Source organism: Colletotrichum fioriniae (genome assembly GCF_027942845.1).
Source record: "Colletotrichum fioriniae strain IMI 355084 chromosome Unknown scaffold_21, whole genome shotgun sequence".
NCBI classification, from domain to species: domain Eukaryota; kingdom Fungi; phylum Ascomycota; class Sordariomycetes; order Glomerellales; family Glomerellaceae; genus Colletotrichum; species Colletotrichum fioriniae.
This window is the reverse complement of record NW_027076857.1, coordinates 396,201-420,247: the sequence shown is the minus strand read 5'-3', so window position 1 is coordinate 420,247 and position 24,047 is coordinate 396,201. Positions and strand designations below refer to the sequence as shown.

Genomic DNA, 24,047 nt, shown 5'->3' with positions numbered 1-24,047 from the left:
ACCATTATTACCATTCACATCCATCTGTACTCCCTATCTCCTCTGGACAAGCCTAGCCAAGATGCCATACAACACTCGCCGCAAATCTTTGTCTCTCCCATCGCTGGGCATTCATGTTCCAGGGAGTCATTCAAATCGCAGTTCGGCTGCCGCGCCGGGTCGAAGCAATTCCGAAAATGGAGGAAACCGCATAACAATCACATCGACAACAATAGCGCGCCCAAATAAGAGACAAAAACGTTCGCATGGGGATGAGACAGTGCATGGGCCGACGTCACAAAAACATGCCGGAGACGCTGTCATTTTCGATCATACGCCGCCGCCGTCTCCAACAATAAGTAATGTCGAGATGCAGGAAGCCCACAGCGACGCCGAATCTGCCACTCACATGAAGATTGAGGGAATCAACGACGAGATTGTAGAAGCTACTATTGCTCAATTACAGGCCACCTGCAACCGACCTCATCTGGTGCGAGAGCTGGCAACTGTGCTTTCGCAGCAGATTCCAATTGTCAAGAAGTAAGCCCCTCAGCTCCCTTCTCAAGTCTTCACAGGTTTTCTAACAGATTCGTAGCTCTGCAAACCCATGCGCCATTGTTTCCTCCCGCCTCTCTGCCTACCTGAAGCGATCATGTTGGAGTGGCCAAGCACCTTGCCCGATGGCTAAGGAACTCGAAAAGATACACCCGCGCCGGACATACTTCTATCTCACAACGCGCCCAAGACTGCCCTTCCCAGACTCTCCGGCCTTCGCTCAGCGCGCAGTCATTTCTCCATCTCTCTCTAGCATTGCGTCTGGATCCGAAGATGGTGACGACATCGACCTTCGCCGGCGGGATTTAAGCCCGTCCCCCGAGGTCGATCTTTCCTCTCCTGAATTTGATGATGGTGACGAAGACTTTGCCATGCCTACTACTCCCGTCGGGTCACTACCAAGCAGTTTCCGGTACTCAAGAAGCCAGCGCAGTGCCTCCCCTCCTCTGGAAAAGGATGAACGAGAGTTTACGCAGACGGCCGACTGTTTGCAGAAACGCAAGCTCGCCCGCGAACTGTCTTTGACGGGCAATGGCGAGCAATCTGCCAATGCCTATGAACCGGCACGGGATGATGTCATGTTCGACGAGAGAACCGGCGTGGCCGTAAACAGCGGGTTGGCAACTATGCATCATTTCATCACGAGCCCTGCCTTTAAGGCAACCGTCCCAGCGAGCGCCAAAAAAGAAAATGACAGCGACAGCTGGTTCAAGCTAGGGGGCCTCCTAGAATGGGACCATAGCCCTGAAAGTATTGAACTTGATGAGCTTGATTGTTTGCTGGACTCTTGTTAACGGTCGTGAAATGTTACGTGAAGCGAAGGCATGCTCCACGTCCCGCATCACCGTACGGAGTGTCGACTGAGAATGTTTGGGGCAACCGAATACGAGGTACGGCTTGGCCTGCTGACTCTGACATCAATTGGGCTCCCTTCCTGGAGATTTGATACTTAGCTGGCGTTGGTGGACGATGACGAAAACAAAAGGAGAACCAGGGTATACGATAGCGTGAAGTTGACTTCGTTTGGAAGTACAATCAGGGAATGGGCGGATGTCTTTCTTGTATTAGTAGTTGTTACAGCAGCTGGTCCCGAAGGAGTCTGTGCAGACATGGTGTTTGGGAATCTAAGCCGGGAGGATTAAACTCGAAACTTGGCCGGGTATGATTGAAATGAAATAAACAAACCTCCCCTTTCCTTACAAATCTCGAAGGTCAGCTATTGACGCCGACTTCTGTTAACCACCAGACTACAGCAAGTGCATCATGACTCTTGGTTTGCGAGTATGAAGACTAGGGATTACTTAAGACGCCCGAATCCGAAACTTTTAACTCAATCCACAGGGTCGTCCCGAGCTGTGTGAAGTACGGACGATCTACCTTTGTGACTTGGAGTCCCGGTGTAGACTGTGCGGCGTTCTCGACAATCTCGGCGATGTCTCGATTCCACCAGCATCCATATTCTGAAAGAGCAGCTTAGTAAATTTGTGACGATGATTGTCGTGGAAGAAATCAAGCTTACTCTGGAAATGAGAAGCTGCAGACTTATCGAGTAACCCATTAACAAATCCCCACCATCCTCTACCATGCTCGACTAGGACGATCTTGCCTGTGTTCGGCTTGACTTTGCTGGCCAAATCCCGAACCATTTGTTCTGGGTCGCGGACACTGCACAGAGAAAATGTCGAACAGATGAAGTCGTATTTAGCTTGCGGACAAGATTGCTGAGGAGGCGAAGGAATATGTTCGTGAATATCTGATCGGAACATTCGTAGTCTCCCGGCGTGGTAGGAAATATCATTCCACTCAGCCGGAGACGGCACAGTCTGCTTCTCAGTTATTGGGTCGGCACCAGCCAGCTCCGGCACAGTTTCTGCGAGCTTTTGGGCAGCAACGCCAAGCATTTCGTCAGAGATGTCAATTCCCGTATAGGAGATCATCGGTGCCGCGATGGCCGCGTCGGTCTTGCGTGGTCGTGCGTTGGCCTTTGGTCCTGCAAGTGCCTGGGTTGCTGAGTTCGGAGAGCTAATAACATGACTCCAGTCGTAAAAGGGAAGGTTACGGCCAGTGCCCATGGCGACTTCAAGCACATGCCCGAAAGCCTCTGCAGCAAGCCTTTTCCGCAGAGAGGTGATACCCATCAACCATTCTGAGCCCTCGAGACTTTGGTCAAATTTCTTAGCAGAATCATTGCTGAAGACGCTAGGTCGCCCTGTTGGAACTTCATCTGGCGCTGGCTCTGAATTCTCGTGGCAGGTCGAGGAATAGAACGAGGATGCCAAAAGGCTAACATATATTCCCAGACCCAGAGCTACTACCCCGGAGGCAAGCAAAGGTATCTTCCTGGCCTTGAAGATGGCATCGGCTGTTTCGAGAGTATTCGGAGTGGTGGGACTGGGAGGAAGTTGGTTGGCACGACGAGAAGCGTAGCTGTAGCATGGTTAGCAATATATGTTGGGCAGAAGACTGGTTGGACTAACGGCCTTGGAGCTCTTGCACCATGGCCTGCGGGTCGAGTTGAAGAGAGCCGTCGAGATATTGTTAGGAAGCGACAAGCAGCCCAGCTGGGGGCGCTCGCGCCGATTGCAAGGTGTAACATGATTCGCAATCGCTGCCAGAGCCGACACAGAGTGTACTTTGGTGTTTTCAGGAACTAAGTGCGGGAGAATTAGATCATGGCGTAGCTGCCCAAGGTATCACCTCGCCACATTTTCGTCTCAAGGAAAGTGGTATATGCGGAAATACTGACCCTGTATGGCGAGGGTGTGTGTGTGTGTGTGTGTGTGTGTGTGCACAGCCGTAATGTTTAATGACCCGTTAATAAAGCATGGCCAGGTCCAGTATTCTGATAAGATATTCTTATTCGCAGACGGGAGGCGAGCCACCTTAGCTACTTACTGCGTAAGTTTGTCACCCAAACTACCTTGAGGTAGCCACTAGCTTACCTGGATTGTGTGGGACCGGGCTTGAACAGGGGTCATCCCGTCCTGGTCCCGCAATTTCTTCAATTCCGACTCCCCGGGACCACGGTAGCTCCGCGAAGCAGTGAGTGAGTGCCTTATCAATAGTGTCTCGGCGAAGACGCCATTGAGGTTGAGATACATATTGTTGTACGTGGATGACAGGATTGTGTTCTACCCAATCTCAATCTCGGCCTGCAGATATTGAGAGCGAACGTGAGCGCTTTGGGTTGCCAAAGGCCCGGGCATGCTGCCGGGTCGATAACCTATTTCCTCGAACTATTGGTGTCATCTCGACGTAGCTGAAGTATTGAATCTAGCTTCAGCCAACCTTTGGCGCCCCATCCTGCGACCCCTGGCTGTACGTCTGGTCTAATAGACGCATACCATGAGAATGCCTTGCGGTCCATCTCACGAGGTCCAAGGCTGCTCCAGCTATCGAACAGCAGTCTGAGAGCTCCGAGGAGACGGCCAAGGTTGCGCACTCTCTCTCCATCGCCCTCCGATTTGCTCACCCTCTTTTGTTTGGCTTTAGAAGCACTCCCGCCGGAATTGTCGCCTATGGGAACACCTTCAGATTGGCCGGAAGCAAAACTCTTAAGCAAGTACGCCCGAGCTGATTCCGGACGATAGGTAGGAATCCCGACGACGTTACCACTTGTTCCGTTGGCACTGCGGCTACCAGGTCCATTGCCCGTATTCTGAAGATCCAGTGCCCATACGGCCACATCATCGCAGCCCCCGTGGCCCTGGGTGAGTCGTAGCCTCTGGGAAAGCGCCTCTGTGACGACGTTGCGCATCAGTCTCCAGCGATCTGGGCCTAGCATCTCTCCTCCGAACCACCTGGTCAGCACTACAACCACGTTGACAATGCCGGCCTCCCGAATCAGTCGTTGTATGAATTCGCCGCAGCCACTTTCGCCGTCGTCCTCGCTTGCCTCGCGTACCTCTTCCGACCACTTGTCTTGCCTGCCGCCTTGCCCTTTCCTCTTCACTCGGTATGCCCAGGCGTTATGTGTGGCCGCTTGTAAATGTGGATCTGATAGCAGAAGGGAGCGAACGAGACCTGACGCCTGAGTGCCGTCCTCGACATTTGCCACCCGTGCAACAAAGGTGGACGATTTGAAAGTGACCTGACGGCTAGCAGACCACCGATTTTCTGTGAATGCAACGCTGCCAGGGTCTTGCTTCGAGGATTCTGAGGGCTTCCTGCCCTGCAGACTATCATCTGAAGCTCTCTCTGGAGATTCCGGGGATACCAAACCACTGCCTTGCAAATCGAAGTCGCCTCTCTTGAGAACAGCTATAGCTCTACCCATAATGTTGACCTTTGGCTGTCCTTCGCCCCATGAGCCGTCTTCGTTGGCGGCCTTGGCCAGTCCAATGCTGATGGCCTTTGACTTTGAGTTGGCGCTGACAACAGCCTGGGCTAAGCTGAGGCGACTCGACATAGGCTGCATTGGCATTGTGTGCCTGAGAAGTTCCAACACGAAGGCCAACATCAATGGCGCCCGATTGGTGAATATGGACGCTCCGGCGATCTCCTTCTCGTCCGTAACCACGGGAAGACTCAGAGCAGCCTCTGTATCCTCTACACGTTGGGCAGGGCCTCCGGCATTGTCGCCAGGGTGATGGTTCTTGGGACGCTTCTCACCTGGAGAGGTCAGATGATCCCCGGATCTTTTGGTACTTGCCCTCTTCAGGTGAGTCTTGCATGCAGTCTGTAGAGCCTTGGCCGACTTTGAGTCACCCAGACCACGCTCTATCAGGTCGAGCGGAGCGTCACTTATCTGCTGGATACTATCCACATGCTCGTAAGACTGGTGGAATATAAAAGCAGAACCACACTCTCGATCAACATACCTCCGAAGCTGCACTGTCTGCAATGCTTTGACCTGACCCATTGCAGCCATCATCGTTACTCCCTTCCGAGAGGTGATGACCCTTAGCAACTCTTGAAGATCCTGTTGTGAAGCCATTTCTGAGCCGGCCAGGACTATTGTTTCATGAATTGCTTCCTGGAGCGTTTATTTGTATCGGAAGCGTTGAGGCAACCAGAGCCCAGGCAGTGTAGATGGTTCAATATGAAGTGCCTACGTCGCGTCAAATGAAGTACATAAATGGAGAATGACGTCACCTAGAAGCAGGTTAATCGGTATTCACTGCGACACATTTGACTGCATTCACCTTTGTGCCTCTGTTATACCTTACTATCTCATCCGTACATCGCATTTGTTGATCACCTTGGGAATTGCACGGGTAGTCATACTTTCCTCTTTACCTTAGTTGTGATGCACGGACATTTCCGCCAAGAGCACACTGCCTTATCCAACCTACCTACGTACGCACTGTACCTATGGTCAGGTACATCGACGCGGGGAAACCGCTCAGCCAAGGTATCCATCGGTACCTTAGGTACGCAGGAGGTACTGAAGATAAGGTGCCTCATATCAAATTAACCCCACTTGCCTTTCGCAGGCAAGGTAGAGACAACACCTACCCGTACCTACCCTTGCCATGTACCTTACCATATGTTGGGTGTTAGCTATGGGTAGCTGCTCCGGAACGTCACATGCCAGTTGAAGCAGCCGCTGTATTAGGTTGGTAATAGCCTTCAATCTGAATGAACCGGCAACAGCTCTGCGCTTTGCCAAGCTACCCGTTACCTTCGAAGCAACAGCGGTAGCCATCGGGAAGATTAGCAAATTCCAGCTGGCGAGGGCGAAGTGGAGGTCTGAGAATGGCGGCGTGCCAGCCCAGCGCCACAGCTTTTTGAACTGGTACGGGCCAGGTACCTCACGCAACCTGACACCACCTCAATTGGCGGGGCTTGAGCCACCTTGCCCACCGTCATCCCTTTGCTTAGAGCAGCTCGAGCTTTCAAATTGATCTGCGCTTCACTTTCGCATCTCAACATCAACATCCAGCGTGGCCAGGAGCTCTGGCCTGTTCAAAGCCAGTGCCCGGATTGCGTCTCTTCTTTCCAGGAGCGTAGGGTGCTGCCTTCAACGGCCCATTTGACTACGTTCGTCTTTCTTCGCTGCAAGTACAGCTAATCGCTCACACCCTCTGCACAACGACAACACTCTACCAACATACAAATCTACCTTGGTGCAGCAACTGGTCGTATGCTTCGGACGGCATCGCTTGTAATTCGGACGGCAGCATTTTCCCACAACTTGCTCTCAAACCTCCAGCCGGTGCACCCTCTCGCTTACTTACTGAGACTACTTCCCTGAGCTCCCACGGCAAACAACTACATCCGTTCTCGGATACAATGGTACGCTCTCTGCCCAGTATTACGTTTCGCTAGCCCTTGAGATTCTAAGTCTGGTGTTGGTAGGAGGTGTTGAGCAAGGCGTCCCGGGCGGCCACGTCCAAAACTGCACAGCGGACACTTGTGAACGCTAGCCTCCTTGTGGGCACGTCGCTATTTCTACTGCCCTTTGCTGCTATCGCCTCGGTCCTATTCTTCCGCGACTACCTACCTGAGCAAGTAGTGACAACCGCAGTCCACCTCCAGTACGGGTGAGTCTTCCTCGCGCTTCCCGCCTGCCTCAAGTTTGATCCAACCAAGATGTTGCGGTCTAACCTCACCTCTAGATCAGGCGCAAATCCCTTTGGAACAGCAACCATCCCGACGTCTGCTCTGAGAACGCAGCAGGAGTACGATGTGTCCGTCACGTTGTCTATGCCCCGTTCGCCTGCCAACACACAGCGAGGCAACTTCATGATTGCCATCCACCTGCTGGATCTCGGAGCCTTGTCGACGGGAAGCGACAAAATACAGCCTCATATCGCTCCTGAACCCTATGCTCATTTCGATGGAAAGACAGTCCTTTTGTCTTCAAGGCGGCCCGCTTTGGTGCCATATCAAGATCCAATGGTATCGATAGCGTCGCGAATCCTCTTCTTAGCCTACCATATTTTGTTCTCCGACTCGGAAACTTGCGTGCTTACCGTCCCGATGGCCGAGCGCGTCGAGTTGGCCAAAGGCTCTTCCTTACCCGCTTCAGCGTACCTTGAACTTCAGGGCGGCCAGGATATCGAGACGTACTCTGCTTCAATAACGCTGACTGCTCAGCTGCGGGGATTGCGTTGGCTGATGTACAACTACCGTGTGACGACTCTGACCGCTGCCGTCCTGTTATTCTGGGCATCCGAGATCGTATTCATGGCTGTGGCATGGTTGGCATGGTCTGGGTTTTCAGGATCGTCACAGGGCTCTGGCATCGGCAATGGAGAAATCGTGCAAAAATCGTACAATAAGTCGATAGGTCAAGTCAAGCGAGAGGATGGAAGTGGCATCGACGAGCTGTCAGATGCCCCGAGGACCTTTCCGACCTATGGTAATCAGGCTCCGTTACGTTATGAGCCTGAAGTTAAGGATGAGCCTCGTGCGGAGGACCTGCTCCCGCTCGGCGGTGAGGCCGACGACGAGGAAGAAGATGACGGAAGGGGCTTCAGAGGAGACTCGGGCATTGGAACGAGTTATAGTGAGGGAGGTTCCAGTAGTGTGCGGCGGAGGTCATCGCATAGAAGTTAACGAGGGAGTGCTTGCTGTGGCGGTATTATTGCTGATCCCTTGCTGGGACCTGGCGAGAGTACCTTGAGGTAATGACATGTCGGGATGGAAGAAGCAAGAGACTATTGAGAGAAGCCGCCGAGGATTCGGCATTCACTCAACAAAATGTTTATAAAACAAAGCTGCTTGCCTCGATTTCCTCGGAGTGTAACGAAACGAAGGTACTATGAAGCTAGGTAGTACATGCCTCGGGTAGAAAAATGAGGTGTGAGCCAGCTGTCAGCGGCGATGTTGATTGTGAGTGTTTGTAAGGCATCACAAGGTAGGTAAACACCAAAGTCACCATCTAACGAGGTCCAGATAGGTAGGTATCCAGGAGAGCACGATGGGTATGCCTTTGCTTACCTAACAGGATGTTGGGAGGCACTTGAGGTACGGAGCTAAGTCAAGGTAATAAGTCGCGGCCTGGATTACCTACCAATACGCAGGCCACTGACATAGGACCTCGGGGATGGGAAGTGCCAGCCCCCCACAGTGCACCAGTGCACTTGATCCCAGCACATGTAGGAAGCTGCACTTGCGGGAACATCCAAGCACGGACACGGGACACCCAAGCAACATTTCCCCTCCAGGGCACTATCTTGTCGCTTCGTTGCCCTCCCACACCGCCAGCTGCCGCCGCCATCGTCTTGAGCCTTATCCTAACTTCGACCACACCACGCTGTAGCCAACAATACTCTGGTATTTTTCAGCCTCATCATCTCCTACTTTTCGATAATTTCCTCTCTCAGATCCCACACCTCTGTCTCTCCACTGTCGTTGGGGCAATATGCGCTCTATTTGCACCTAGGCCTCCTCGCCCAAGGTCTCATTGCCCCCGGTCGCCAGATCCACTTCAACCAGGTCCATTCGGAGACGGTGAAGAAGAGCAATTTCTACTTCAGCTTCGACCTCATAGTCGCATCAACTGCTACCTCATTACGCTGTAGCCCACTCGCTACCCGCTCCTGCGACTTTTGACATCGTTGAGCCAACAGATCACTCTTGCAAAATACCGTTGCTTGCGCCCTCCTCGGCAATCACCAAGGCAAAGAAGCAACCCCCCACTATTACCACCTCGTCCGCGTCGTGCCGCAGCGTATCCCGCAAACCACTCACGAAACTACCGACTCAACAACCCACCCAAACTACGGCCTTCAGCTGATCTCACGCAGCTTTAACCAGCTGTCTGTACGCCGCATTTGCAAGGAAACCTCCAGATCGCCGCATTGTCACTGGCGACCGCGGTGCACTCCGCCGATTCTCCTTTCTTGCTCAGACTGCGGCGCTTCTACGCGCTCTAGTCCGCTTCGCAACCATGCCCTGCTTTAAAGGGATTGCTGTTAGCATACATGCCAACGGTGCCCCTCTTCCCGAGCATGGTATGCAAAAGCAGTCACGACTGTCACGCATCAGCACCTATATACCCGTGCCTCAGCCAAGCATCAACCCCGATTCGAACAAGCCCGAGCCTGCCAAGTTCGCCATATCAATCACCCTCTTGACACCCGGCTTGCCGATCCCGTACTCGACTCCGAAGTCCACCGAGACGAACCCTTATCCCAAGCCCCAGTTTGTCGGGGGCCTGCCCACCGCCGCTCAAGGTCCTTCGAAGTTCTCCGGAGTCGTCAACCCCTATATTCCCATGACCAATTCCGAGAATGAGACTATAGCCGCCTACATATACTTTGACGGAAGATCCAAGGAGGAAGTCGCCACGCTTCTGCGACCGGGTGAGGAGACCTGGGTCAACAGTCGTTGGGTCCAGGTACCCGACTCTGAAGGTGGAGGTCTTGCCGAGCGTGAATTTTTGTTCCGCGAAGTCGGCTTGGAGCGTTGGCTTAATGGCTTGGACCTTCAAGGTCACGATGCCGCAGAAAAGCTGGAACGCCGGCGCCAAAAGTTTGAGAAGCGACGTCGGAGGCAAAAGGCTACAACTGGAGCGACAAGCATGCAAGTTGAGCAGGGCCCCAACGGCCCCAGAGACACTCTACGCTACGGTGCCGAGGACGGATCTCCTGTTGAGGCTGTTTTTGGCGAGGACGACTCTGACTCCTTGTCCGACGATGACGAGATTCCTGAGGCAACTGGACAGATCAAGGTGCTGATGTTCCGTGTGCTTGCTTCTGGCGAAATAAAAAAAGGAGAATACTCTCCACAGTTCGATGCTCATGACGATGACGATGACGCGGAGTCCGGAAAGCAAGGCAATGGAAAGAGCGGCGTCGATGCTGATGTGGAGCACACCACAAGCTTTGCTAAGCCCAAGACGTTGGATCCGAAGACTATTAGTACTCAGACCGTGACGGGTATCGATGGCCCCGACAAGCCATATGCTTCTTTCACATTCTTCTACCGCGGAGAGAGTAAGCTAGCCAGTTTCGCAAGAAGTCGAATGATGTTGCGTTCTAAGAGGCTAACAATGCGCAGGGCAACTCCAAAAGATTGGCATTATTGCTTCTTCAAAGGCAGCCCAGGCAACGCCGGGATCTGCCAAACGTCGGTCTGGGCAGCTAGACTTTTCCAGCCTCGGCCCCTTGAAGACCTCCGGCACTGTTGGGTTTTCTGCCTTCAGAGACCAGGATACAGAGGCCACCAGACGACGGAAAGCCCGCAAGAAGAGTAACGGCAACGTTGGGGGAGCTCTCAATGACGACAGTGACGAAGATGATGACGAGAGTGAACTTCTTGGAAAGATGCAGGACATTGATGAAAAGGACATCAATAACAAGCTCGCTCCCGAGGATGTCAGATCTCAAGGGGAGCTCGCTGATGGTGTGAACCGTATCCGAGTATGTGCCACTCACCACATCGTCTTATCAAAGCTTGGTAACTAACTCCTCATAAAACAGCTCAAGAGAGCACACTCAGCCGAGCCCGACCGCTCCGAGAACGCAGGTGCCACGAATAGCTCTGCAAACTCGGGCGCGTTCGGTAGTCCATCGATTGGTGCCGCAAGCGCTGCAGGTAATGGCCATCTTTCTGGGCGCGTGAACCAGGAACCTAGCAATAATGCTACGATAGAGGGAACGATTGGGAGCCCCCTGAAGAAACATCGGCCGAGTATTTCTGGCGGCGACGACCAAGTCCGAGCTCAGTCAAATAACTCGGGGCTGAGCGAAGTCATGAGCCGTGGAGTTCCGACACAGACAACTGCGCCGGCTACCTCGGGTACGAATGTGGAAGAGGAAGAGCTGTGATGCTCATGCGCTTTTACTGGTTCTATCAAGGGGTGGGAGGGAGCTGCGGGAATCTGGGTCACATGGTAAAGAGGGTCCGTGACGATATCCACGACAGGCGAGTGCGATGAATAAGAAAAGCGTCAGAGCTCCTGAAGTAGGTCTGCTCGGTCATTTTGTAGGCAAGTCAAGCGGCGATTCAGCTAGATCATGACCGCAGAGGAAGCCACGAGGCCCGGCCTGCTTTCAATAGAAACGTGTATTCTTATGTGTGTACTACTTACTGGGTGGACATTACTGCGTAGCACTCTGTGCCTAAGCTCTCAGGAATATATACCAGGAAGGCATCTCACATGAATAATGGTGTGAATTATTGAGGAGAAGATCTCGAGAGGGGAATGGATCTATACCCCCGTTTACTCGAAGACGAACAAATTGTGTGTTCTTATGGCCAGCCTCTGTCGTATCCGGCAATGACATGGCTAGGACATAGCCTAGCAAACTTTTTGCCTTTGTTATGCACCGTAGGCGACGACCAAGGTCGCTGTGAAAATGGATATCACCTATCCTCGCGCGTATGCCAGATTACTGGAGCAGAGGAATGGAAGTAACTCAGAGCGAGAAGACCAAGCAGAGGGGTTAGGCTGAGGATACAAAGTACCACGACTATTTGTCAAGGTGTCTCTCTGAGGTATTGTCTATTTGGTTTGCTTCGACTCTATCCCTCAACACTATAGCTGCCACACACAAACACCTGTGCTTGGGTTCGTTTCGAGACCCCCTCCGTTGCCTCAGGGGACTTTATGTGTTTATCTCTATAATGTCGCCATGACGCCGCTTGGACGAACAAGCAATGAAGGCCAAACGCTTCTAGGTCGGAATGTCCAACATACCACCAGAATTCTCATTATCGTACATTAGCATAAATACTACAGGTTCTTTTCCGTGATTTCCATGTAGAACGCCCTGAGGAAGGAATCGCCACCCATATCTCCTTTTTGTGAACCCCCATTCCGCCTGTTTCCCCACCCGTCTTGTGCCGCGATTGAGCCGACGAATACACCTTGCCATCGCCTCGTCTTGTCATTTAGACGTGACTGTCAGATTGGGGCCAAACCTTTCCAAACAGATTTTCATGCGCGCTGTAAAATGGCATGGAACCGTTCAATGACCTGTTTGACGCGATGTTAGTCAATGGTGAATGTCGACGAAATCGGCCAAAGCTGCTTCGCTCACCTCTGGGTTTGACTTGACGAATGGGAGATCAAAGAACATATACTTCTCGTTCTTGAGCAACTCAACAACCGTCACCATGAGACCCCAGGGTTGGGGCCAGTAGCCGATCAGGCGTTCCCAAAGCACCCGAGTGATCTGCTGCCTGATCTCCGTCTCCTCAGGGTCATTCATGTCCTGGCCAAAGATCTCCAGTAAGATACGACTGAAGTAGTTGGTATGGGCATTGGGGAACCGCAGTTGGTTTGCGATGCTGGTGATGAGATAGTAGCGGGCTTCAGGGGGCAGCTCGTGAAGTAAGATGGACATTGTGGCCACATCTGATGAGGCGGGATTGAAGACATCCGTGCCCTTCTGAGTTGACTGCTGGACAGCATAGTTGCCGACATGGAGAGTGACTGCCTCGACCACTCGCAAATTGGCATTGATAGGCACATGCCCAAAGCCCGTGTCAGATCGCTGGCTCTCGATAATGGCTCGCGTGATGTGTGCTAACGTATCCTCGGATGGGCCGTTCTGCAGCGCGTGGTCAAGGACATCGAGCAAGCCCAAGTCCCGCAGAATAGACGCAGAGTTGTCTAGGCATTCAGGGGAGTCCCTGGCACCATCTACCCTATCGGCTTGCAGACCGGGGAAAGAAGGATCCGGCATCTTGGGATGGGCTGCTGGGTTGGCTGTCAATATGGCATTGAGGAGTTGCTTGCAGTGAGGAGGGACACTAGCTATGAGTTGATGTGAGTGTGCCGCGAGGTAGTCTGAGTAGTCGTGCTGTAGAATGACGAGTAGCTTGAGGGTGGCGCGATAAATTTCTCGCGCTACATTGGAGGGCTCGATGGCCTTGACTTGTTCGCCGATATGTTCCAGGAGCAGTTGCAGAAGTCTGGTAAACGCGACCCACCCCGAGCGATCTTTCATAACTGCAGGCAAGAAAGCCCGATGCTGGAGAAGAGAGAGCCAGCCGAAAACGAAGCCAGGGAGATATTTTGGCCCAAGGTCTGCGAGTCTGGCAGCGAATTTCAGGAATAGCTCCGATCTCTCTGACTCGGGGAGCTGCTCTGCAGTAGAGCTGATTTCGTAGAGGAGAACCGACAGCAAACGATGGAACACTCTTTGGTTGAAGTGATCCGCACGCTTCACGTGGTGATGGTTGAGCACGAGAGTAATGAAGGCCAAGACGGAATCCAAGTAGACCGCCCGGCTTGGCGTCGGAGTCGGCTGTGCTTCACCGTGAAGTCTGATGAAGATGTTGATCATCTTTGCAAGGGCATCGACAGCTAGGAAGGCGTCCGTCAGGGTTCCCGTCGAATGGACGAAGTGCTCAAACCTGTCCACCGACATGTCTGTCGCGATTCTGAGGAAAACAAAAAGGTCGTCCTTGCTCTTGACGACACCTCTGATTTGCATTTGCTGCACGAACATGATGGACGAGTTCTCCGATCCGTCGGGGTTGTTGCAAAGATGGATCCATTCGTCAAACACGTATTCCATCTGGTCCTGCTGGAGTGCGCCTTCGCTCTCCTGTTGCGCAGTTTGCGGCAGCGATTGACCGGAGAGCTTCGCCTTCAAGCGCTGTCCGATAGCTGAATCTGGCTCGTCCTGTATCCAGGACCAAGCGGCCTCGAGTGTCCGAACAAAGTCGCCATAAAGCGCCATTGGTCGGTTGCCGAGGAGAGTCAGATCGACCATCTGGTCCAAGAAGTCTAGCGAGCCTTCTTTTCTTTGCTGCAGCGCTTTGGACATAGACAAGTCAATGTTTCTCCAGTCGAGGAGATCGGTGCGTAGCAGTGCAGCAAGGAGTGGCATTTGGAGGAAGGTGGCTCCAGGCTGCTGGCGGAAGTGAGCAGTGACGCGGTTGTTCAGTGTTGGACCAGAAATCTTCCGCAACGTCTCCAGAACATGGACCAGGCTTTCTAAGGCTAGATTGTCATCAATCGGGCTGAAAATGAGCTGGATAATCTGATCGGCAGCAAAAACCGCAAACTCGTCTGAAGTCTGTGATGCCTTGATCATATGCTGGACCAATGCGTCAACCACATCTAGGACGGGGTGTGGCCTCGGGAGGTCGGCGAAGTGCTCCTCGCGCGCTTCGGTCGCCACGCGCTGCAGTTCCATGAGAAGCTTCTGGACGCGTTCGACCAGAGCGCGGCCATCCATTTGGAATGCTTGGGGTCTCGCGCTAGGCATCGCTCCGTTGTGAACGGGGGCATACTGCTGAATCTGAGAGCCGAGATGTTGAACGGTTGGCGCATCTGCCGTGGCTCCCAGGCTCGGTACCGTAGAGAACTGATCTTGGAGAACCTCGTTGGCCAGTGATCTAGTCGCATCAGAAGCGGAGGGTACGTGTGATGGAGCATTAGAAGTCGTGGTCCGAGGCTGGCGGGCGAAGTCCTCGTATATGGCCATCTGCTCAGGGTTTAGGCCGCCCATGCTTGGCGACAGCTTGAACGGGTTGGGAATAGTCCATGCCCATCGACTGAGAGAGGCATCCACATATGGCTCATTAGGTCGCTGGAGGCGATGACGACGGCGTGCTTCCAGTTCAGGCTCGATCATCTCCTCAATCTCCGGCACCGCTCTCTCCTCAGCTTGCTTCTCGATGATGTTGCACGCAAGATCAAGATTTGAGTTTACACACATGATGATAGTGCCCTCCGGCAACCCTTGCGGTAGATCATTGGATGAGTTCCTCATATAATTCGTGAAGTTGGCTCTCAACGGCTCCTTAGAAGTCACCAATGCCAAGCTCCCGGCAGTCGCCTTCACCATGCTGATGGCCGATGTTCTGACCCTGTTTTCATCAGGCTCAGTCGCAAAGTCTTTGTGAATCATTTGCTGTGTGGAAATGGCAGCAATAGTGACGGATCGGTCTACCACGGGCTGTATGATGTCTTGCAAAGCCTGCGTAAGAGCAGTGCGAACAATCTCGTGCAATCGGGTAGCCGTTACCACCATTTCGTTCGTAGGCGGAATGTGAATGAGCGGACCAAGATCTGGGATTGATGCAGCAATGACCTGAGGAGAGAGACCAGCTGTGACACCAGTGGGAATCCCGTTCAAAGAAAGATTCTCAAACGTTTCCAGAGTGTCTTGGGAAACCAGCTCTTGTACATCTTCGACAGCGGCACGATTGAGAATCTCGCCGGAAGGCTCAATGCTTTTGTGGTCAAGGTTGAGACCTTTGCACAACACTTCAATCTCGAACTTAAGATTGAGCTTGAGCTCAGCATGGTGATATAACTCGATGAGCAAGTGAATGATGTCCATCAACCATGGGTTCGGTGGTCGAAATACCGTTGAGTTGACGCCCTGGAGAATAACTTTGCAAACGAAGGGAATAACCACGATAAGCCTTTTCGTGTCATGGGCCTCGATCAAGAGCTGTTTGAAGGCAATGTTCTTGTGCTTAATCGGCTTATCGCGAGCCAGCGTCAGAAGACCAAGCCAACCCCCAAGATTCTTGAGGTGTGACCGTTCGGTCGAGTTCTGCATGGTGGCCTCTGAATTGAGCATACGAGCAACGCTCACGTACGTCTCTCTCAAAACTTCTCCCCACAAAATCTTGTCCTCGAACAGCTTGACCAGTTCAAGATAAACTTGGTGATAATTAGGCTGCATCTTGGCTCGCTCCTCGACCAGATGGCTTGCAAACCATTGCTGATAACGGTGCTCCAGGATTTCCCGCAACTCTTGACACATGGTCTGAAGGGTTGTCTCAGTAAGATTGTTCAGTACGAACTGAATCTTGCCTTGTGTATCGCTTGATGGCTCCTCGCAATCGACTCCAGGCGAGCGGTCAGATGCGTTGATAGACTGGAAGGGCTGCGGTTGGCGATCCGTCGGTCTGCCTTCGAGTACGTTACCGTTCGAAAGAGACTCGCTATTGACATGAGCTGAAGGCATAACGCCGTTGCGCGATCGTGCAAGCTCATCCTCGTGGTCTCTAACCACGTCTTCAGCTTTCTTCCAGGCTTCAGTACCTTGTAGGCCAGGTATCTGCAGTAACTGTCGACAGAAGCCGGGCCATTCTCGGAAGCGAGAAAATAGTTGCATTAGGGCCTGCAGTCCAAATTTGTACATCGAATCCTCTGGCGAATAGTCTCTGACAGCCTCAAGAATCATGCCAAGACCAATCTTGAGCGGGAGATCCGAGATAAGCTTGTGGGAGATAATGCCGCCAAAAAGCACGGCGGTCGTTGCCAGTGCCTCTAAGGGATAATCAACATAATGAGCGTACTCATCGAACAGGCCGTGGATCATGCATGCGAACACGTCTTGATCTAAGGGATCGCGAGAATGTTTGTATCGATCTAGGACCTCGACAATGTTGCGGACTTGAATCTCGTCCCCGTACATCTTCTTGTAATGTTCTTCCATCTTACTATTGGCTCCGGTAGGCAAAGCGTTTCCGTCTTTGCCGTTGGCGTCGATGATATCGTCGAAGCCTTCGCCATAGTTGATCAGTCTCGGGTAGACAGTGATGCAAGATCTTTGCACCATAATGAGATCCTGCAAGGGAGTCTTGGGGAGAAAGTCCTCTAGAATTTGCAAAAAAGCAGCCACCGTTCTCACTTGAAGAGTAGTGCTAGATTTTACGGCAGCTTGGCCATCGGGGGGGCGCTGGAATTGTAATTCCAAGTTTGCCTTGATCAGCAAAAACTGGAGCAAAGACCGCGCAATCTCGTTGCTTCTCTCGGAGTTGAGTCGCGCCCAATTGACCAAGTCAAGATATCCTTCGGCATGAGCAAGCGCTGCGAGGTCGAGTCCAAAGCCATTTGATAGGTATACAAGCTCATCGAGCCACTTGTGTCTCAACGCATGCTCGAAAATCAAGGGGAGATCAGTTGGCTTGATTGCATGTGCCTCGATCAGCCGCTGAATCACCCACTCCTTGTCCTTCTTCCACAAGCTGTCGAGAACGAAATCATATTCCGTTGATCGTTTGTAGAGAAAGCTTTCGAAAAGTGAGTTCAGCGTATCGACTGCCATCGTCGGCCATGGTTTCGGCACTCCAAATGCGGAAACAACGAAAATGTCTAGGTTAGGCACCACGACTTCCTGGAACAGGCGCTTGGCTTCGACGCTTTGCGACGCGTGGACTGAGTGAAGGGCAACATGGAACACTGCCGACAATGCCTCAACAGACACCAACGCGTGCTTGGCCGCGAACGCCGCGCGTTGCTGGACCTCCGGGGCAGATTGCGCGTAGGTTTCCAATGTCAGCGTTGGAATCAACCCCGGGATTGTACTGGCGTCAAGCTGGTCCGGCTGAAGGGAGGCGAAGGCGCATATGAATGACAATTGGGTTTCGGGATGTTCCCAATTCCCACCCCATAGCTTCTGGATATCGAATGTTTGATCCTCTTCAGCGATCGGGAGCAACGCGTTGTATAGACGGAGAAATTGCCGGGAGGAGATTCGAGCGGATCGCTGATCGAAGTACGAAACGACGTCTTGCCACCTAAATGACGAAGGCAGAACTCGACGGAGGGCTGCCGCAAGAATCGATGGGTCATAACGGGGTGTCTGGCTGATAGTGCTGTAAGTCAGGGCGATTGATACCTGCTCTTCGCTAAGCTGAACATTCTGAGGCCGACTTTGCAGGTATGAGACGCAACTCTCATCGTCTCTAGTAAAGTCGCCGCCTGTTCTTTGGATATACGTTGCCAGAGCATTTGGAGGTTTATCGGCCAGCACTCTAACCAAATCAAGCGCGGCAAGCACTTCAGAAGGCGGCGGAGCCTGGTCTCCGTGCCACCTCGCCTGGACCTTGTAGGCTAGTTCGGATTTGGACGCGGCATTGAAGTTTGGTGGCTGATACTGAATGAAGCGATCGACGAGTACAGCGATGAAGGAATCGGTCAAATCCGCATGCTCTTCTAGTTCGCGCCGGGCAAGAATGTTCACGAAGGTCGGGAAATTCGTGGACAAGATGGCATCAGCTGGATTCGAGTGGTCAGCATGAGGAACAATTTTTCGCACGACAATAGGACAACCAACCCTTGGTCTTTAGGTCGGACCTTGATCCTGTCTTGAAGGCTAGCGCCAGTATCGTCTTTTCGAGAGCATCTAACTTGAATGCTTCCATGAATGTTGACATATCAAAGTCACGGAACAAGTCTTCTGTGCCGGTTTCGATTGACTCAGCAATCTTATTGGCTTGGTTGGCATCGTGAGATATCTTCTTCATCTCGGTCATGAGAAGGTGAAAATTGCCATTGGTCCCCGGCCGTGTATGTCCGTGGAAGATGTGGCCAGCATGGGCAGCGACGAGGCGCGCAAAATACTTCGCAAAGACCTCCATTCCGTGTTCATTGATGAGCTAAGGAAGATGTTTATGTGTCAGCAGTGATCAAGTGTCAGACCAGATTTGAGACAATTTGGTCACAAGTTCGACGTGGGTAGGAGGGCTACCTTTTGTAGTTGTTCTGCTTGTGTCTCCCACTTGGCGCGGTCCTTGTCCTCCTTGATGGCACCGAGGAGGAGATAAACTTGGGCGACAGCGATTTTGACCAGGGAATTTGGCCCTGTCGGACTACTTGTACTTGGACTTGCGCCTGCAGTCAACCCAGCGGATTGTGATGGATGGGGCAAGTGCCAGGCTCCTGTGTGCAGTGTCTGTGAAGGATGTGGAGAGAATGATCCCGACCTTGGTTGTGGGACCATGGGAGAGTATTGCGTATCGGGGGGGAAGAAGTTTGGAAGGAGGAGGAGTCCGTCCTGCAGCAAGACCAGACTAGACCAACTTCCTCGCTTGAGGCTTCTGTTATCGAGCCGCCAAAGTAAGCTATCTCGCGATCGACTACGCCCACATCAACGACGAGCACTTCCAGAACAGTAGATATGGCCGTCGGCGCGACGTGGCGGGCAGCAAATGTCGCAGATAATACGCGAGTGCGTCGAGAAAGAGAACTGGGCGGAGGCGAGGATGCGTAGGCCGTGTCTAGATCGTTGCTGATGCGATGGAAGGATTGAGCAAAGGAGGGGAGGGGACCTGGCACTTGAGCCAGGTCGACCGAGAGCGCAATCAAGATGCCCACCGATGTTCGGGCGGGGATCGATGAGCGGCTTATGGAACGAGCTCGTTATTGCCAAAGGCTGAGGAGGAGGATGAGAGAGGGATGGAGAGAGGGATAGTTCGTAGAATATGCGACGTTGATCGATCGGGAACGTCTGTCGTGCGGTGCTTGACAGCTTCGCAAAAAGAAGAAGAAATTAGAGCCTGGCCAGTTTGGAAGGTACGTGAGGACGTGGAGGCTTTGGTTGCCGGTAGGGGATTGGCCTGGACATGCACAAGGCGGAGAATGGACGGCACCTAAGGGAAAATGTGCCTTACCTAAGGTACCTGACCTCATGGGCGGAGGCACACCGTGGAGGGTAAGGAACCTGATGGCAGGAATCTACCTCCAGACAAGGGGGTACCTACCCTACCGGGCGAGCCAGAGAGGTACTTAAGGTAACGTACCTTAGGGTGCCTTAGGCAAGGTAACAGTCTGTGTGCACCTACACCGCCCCGAGCGGTCATACTTGAGGAGGCACCAAAGGCAGCCCAAGAGGTATCAGATAGCCCAACATGCGTTACCTAGGCACACTGCAGGTAGAGACTGGCCCTGATGTAGCTCGGGTAGATAGATATCGATTCTCTTCTGGATTCACAAGCTGGCCTCTTTGGTGCTCAACTCAACTACCTCGAGGTAGGTACTGCTAAGTTGATAGGTGGTGGACAGGGGAGCTGAGACGGCACGTGACTTGTCTGTAGTCTTGACCTTGAGAGAAGTAAGGTAGCGCCTACCTTAGGTAGGTAGGCAGTCAAGCAGGTATGCAAGCAGGTACCTCTTCTCGGCATGAAGACCTCTGATGACCGGGAGCTCCTCCACTTATCGGAGGGTGACGCCCTGAGAGAGAGGCATCTTCGCAGTACCTACCTAGTAGACTAGGTAGGTCCTTAAGCACTTAGTGTTGGGCCAGCACCCCAAATGCCCTTCCATGCCTGCCCCGCTACTATCGTGCCCGCCTGAGGTCCGACACGAATACCTTGTCACAGGCGATTTCCCTAAGGCAGGCAAGCCTGACCTACGAACACGCTAAACCCAGCCTAGACACCCCCACTAAGGTAAGATACCTAGGTCGCCTTATGTAATGATATGGTTACCCGGCAACGATACCAAACAATATTACCTTGGCCATCTATTCATCAATCGACCGACCCGTCGCCCGAACACAGCTATTGACGCCAACGTGGCTCTCAACCTACTCCGGCCTTCCAACGCGAAAAAGCCAGAAACACTGCTTTTAGATTGTGCGCAAAGAGACCCAAGGGCTCTTCATGAACCTCAAGATACATTGTTTTACTGTTCAGTAGCCCGAGGCGACCGCACGCAACACCTATCCCGAGTCTTTTCCTCATTCAAAGGCTTTGACGCACTCGTAGGCATCATGCCTACATCGACGGCAGATGGGCCAAGTGTGGCTTTGTCATGTATGTTACAATTCTGTGTGTCTGCAGCAAAGCAGGAGCTGACCGACCCGATGTGCAGTCGCGAACAACTTCTGGGGAAAGGAAGATGCTGGTGTAGGTCCTTTGCTGGATCGCATGCTTGCTGCGAAACAAACATGCGATGAATTGAAAGCTTTCTACAGCGGCAAGTAACACGACTGGATATGTTATAGCCGAGATCTAATATCCAGTACAGCTCGCGCATCTATCGAAGATGAATACTCCCGGAAGCTCCTCTCTTTGTGTCGAAAATCATTGGGATCCCATGAGTCAGGAAGTCTAAAGATTTCCCTCGACACTGTTCGAGGCGAGGTCGAATCGATGGCGAAGCAACATCAGAACATCGCAGCGCAAATGAAGACAGAATTGGAAGAGCCTCTTGCCGCTTTCGCGGGGGGTATGAAGGAGAGAAGGAAGATCGTGCAGAATGGGATTGAAAAAATTCTCAAGACGAAGATACAACAAACACAGCACGTCAACAAGGTCGGTCCTAATGATGTCTCCAAATCCGAATCGGCCCATGAGTCTTCCGGATTGAGTCTCGACGAGCCATGTACTGACCAAGACAATAGACGCGGGATCGATTCGAGCAGGAGTGCCTCAAGATCAAGGGCTACCTTGCCCAGGGCCACATGGTTATGGGCCAAGAGGAGCGAAAGAACAAGGCCAAGCTAGAGAAGACACAGATCAGCGTTGCGACGTCCAATACCGAGTACGAGAATGCTGTGAAGGCACTTGAGGACACGACAGTGAGGTGGAACCGAGAGTGGAAGGCGGCTGCGGACAAGTTCCAAGACTTGGAGGAAGAGCGTCTCGACTTCACAAAGAGTAGCCTGTGGACGTTCGCCAACATTTCATCCACTGTCTGCGTCAGTGATGATGCTTCTTGCGAAAAGATCCGTTTATCACTGGAAACGATGGACGTTGAAACGGATATCATCAGCTTCATCAAAGAACAAGGGACGGGCCAAGAGATCCCAGATCCGCCAAAGTACATTAATTTCTGTCGAGGAGATGTCAACGACACGCAATCGGAAACGTCGGACGACGACAGCTACTCCGTTGCCCAATTCCCAAGGAGTATAAACCCGGCTTTCAGATCGTCTTCACCGCAACCCTCGACATATGAATCACACCACGACCCCAATTCAAGTCTTGCCCAGGACCTAGGACACAAAGATCCACCTTCTGCTACTCCCAGGACCGTCGTTGCCCCCGATTCAAGGCGTCAAGATGCAAGCCCTTCTGCGTCTAGACACCTCGCTCATGATACATCATCAAAGGATGTCAGCTCCTCTTCAAGAGGATTTGGATTGGATTCGGGCCACATGGACGCAAGTCCAACCACAAGGAGCTATCTTCAAGACACGGGTCGTCGGGAAATCCTACCCCCTAACGCTCGCGAAGCGCCAGTTGCCGCACAGAGACCTTTGGACAAATTACGGCAGGCAGCCCCAGTTGCTCACCCCCCGGCCCAACAGCAGCAGCAACCAAGTCGACCTTCTCTTGACATGAGCCAGCGTGGATCATTTGCGCCAGTCCCTCATGATCCGTACCCTCTCGACGGCATGACAATGCTTTGCCGTACTGGCCCACCCTCGGAGCGTAGCTCGCATCCGCCCTCAGCTAGGCCTTCGAGCCGTGATTCCCTCAGCGATTACTCGAACCCAACCTCGCTTTCAAGCCAAGAACCAGCGAGCGGTAAAGTATCGCCCGTTAAGCAGGAACCAGTCAGTGTGGCACCGGTCTCGGATAAACAAGTCCTCAAGAAACGGAGCGGCTTCTTCCAAAATCATAGCCCATTCCGTCGCAAGAGCACAAAGGAATCACCAGGTCCGCCAGCGAATAGAAATACCTGGCACCCAGTGACATCTCAAGGAAGTCCGGCTCGAAGACCCCAGTTGCAGACTCAGGAGACATCAGACCTGCTAGGAGACAGATCAACCATGAGCCCAGAGCCAATCGATGCAAATGCTAGTCTCGCACTGAATGTTGGGCAGAATGTTTTCTCCGTCACAACTCCAGACCTGGAGAAGAGGAAGGGATCCAGTGTTCTGGCCGCTCAGCCTGAGACGGACCCAATTGCCCTGGCCCTGGCCGAGCTCAAGGGCGTCGGCGTAGGCAAGCAGTCCAGCGTGCGCGTTTCCGCAGACCGCTATCACGGCATCGCTACTCCGACGCCCGGTTCCCAGCCATTCTCCAGGTCGGTTCCAGCGGTAGGGAGCAGCAATGCAACGGCCGGGGGACTTCGAGGCACGCCGCCTCCCTATGATCAGCAAGTCGTGCAGAGACTCGGAGTGCCGCCCCAGGCGGTGACAGCAAAGGCCATGAAAGAGACATCAGCCAAATTCACCGACCAGACCCGTAGCATGTTTAACCCGGCCAACCGCCCTGGGTCAAGCTACGGTGGAACGGCCAGCTCACGGCCAATGACACGAGGTAGCGACGTTCCTCGAGCAGCGTCACCCGCCCCCCTCCGAAGCGCTTCCCCGAGAACAGCACCGATGGAGGACATGCGAAGCGGCTACAGAAGCGCCCCGCGCACTGCTTCACCGAGAGCTGGACCAGCCGAGGATACTCGGGGTGGATACCGATCAGCGTCTCCTAATCCGCAAGGTTCTCTGGGACGAGGCTCATCACGAATGAGCAATATGCCGAGAAGGGGATCAGAACAGCCTTACTACCAGCAGAAGCCACCCAGCACAATGTCAAGAGCGGCGTCTCCAGCTCCTTACTTGGAGAAGATGAGGCCAGGCAGCAGCCATGTCGCCAATGAATTAGCTGTCCAACTCGCGCCTGTAGGTGATGAGGGCTATGGATCAGTCCGGGATCGTGGTGGGAGTCGCCCTGGAACAAGCTCCAGCAATCGGGCCATGGGACTCTACGAAGGGGGCGGACCACCGGGACAAGGCGAGTCGAGACAGCGTAGCAAGAGCGTGGCAGACCCATCTCGGCAATATACTCGAGATGGCCGGCCCATTTTGCATTTTGGTAAGTGCTGGCTATACAAGAAGAAGAAGATAATGCTAATTAGCCTGCAGCAAGGGCTTTGTACGTTTACCAGGCGGCTATTCCAGAAGAATTAG

The 24,047-nt window shown here is 53.0% G+C and overlaps 6 protein-coding genes across 6 annotated transcripts; 4 read left to right on the top strand and 2 right to left on the bottom strand.

Annotated features, from left to right (window-relative positions):
• Positions 1-388: 388 nt before the first annotated feature.
• On the top strand, positions 389-1,328 carry N0V96_012152 (uncharacterized protein; the record flags this gene model as incomplete). Its single annotated transcript, XM_065759520.1, has 2 exons — positions 389-519; positions 575-1,328. The coding sequence occupies 2 exons, from the start codon at positions 389-391 to the stop codon at positions 1,326-1,328; spliced, it is 885 nt and encodes a 294-aa protein (XP_065611903.1).
• A 579-nt stretch (positions 1,329-1,907) lies between these two features.
• On the bottom strand, positions 1,908-5,395 carry N0V96_012151 (uncharacterized protein; the record flags this gene model as incomplete). The annotated part of the gene is made up of 3 exons (XM_065759519.1): positions 1,908-2,770; positions 3,823-5,291; positions 5,355-5,395. 3 exons carry the CDS (start codon positions 5,393-5,395, stop codon positions 1,908-1,910), a joined length of 2,373 nt encoding a protein of 790 aa, XP_065611902.1.
• Positions 5,396-7,068: 1,673 nt separating this feature from the next.
• BSCL2_2 (Berardinelli-Seip congenital lipodystrophy 2 (seipin)) lies at positions 7,069-8,037 on the top strand (the record flags this gene model as incomplete). Its single annotated transcript, XM_053198476.1, has 1 exon — positions 7,069-8,037. The coding sequence occupies one exon, from the start codon at positions 7,069-7,071 to the stop codon at positions 8,035-8,037; it is 969 nt and encodes a 322-aa protein (XP_053044130.1).
• A 1,336-nt stretch (positions 8,038-9,373) lies between these two features.
• BSCL2_1 (Berardinelli-Seip congenital lipodystrophy 2 (seipin)) lies at positions 9,374-11,255 on the top strand (the record flags this gene model as incomplete). Its single annotated transcript, XM_053198475.1, has 3 exons — positions 9,374-10,421; positions 10,486-10,847; positions 10,908-11,255. 3 exons carry the CDS (start codon positions 9,374-9,376, stop codon positions 11,253-11,255), a joined length of 1,758 nt encoding a protein of 585 aa, XP_053044129.1.
• Positions 11,256-12,425: 1,170 nt separating this feature from the next.
• CDC39 (CCR4-NOT core subunit cdc39) lies at positions 12,426-18,768 on the bottom strand (the record flags this gene model as incomplete). The annotated part of the gene is made up of 2 exons (XM_053198474.2): positions 12,426-18,406; positions 18,465-18,768. The coding sequence occupies 2 exons, from the start codon at positions 18,766-18,768 to the stop codon at positions 12,426-12,428; spliced, it is 6,285 nt and encodes a 2,094-aa protein (XP_053044128.2).
• A 2,547-nt stretch (positions 18,769-21,315) lies between these two features.
• Positions 21,316-24,047, top strand: HOF1 (formin-binding protein; the record flags this gene model as incomplete). The annotated part of the gene is made up of 2 exons (XM_065759518.1): positions 21,316-21,444; positions 21,534-24,047. 2 exons carry the CDS (start codon positions 21,316-21,318, stop codon positions 24,045-24,047), a joined length of 2,643 nt encoding a protein of 880 aa, XP_065611901.1.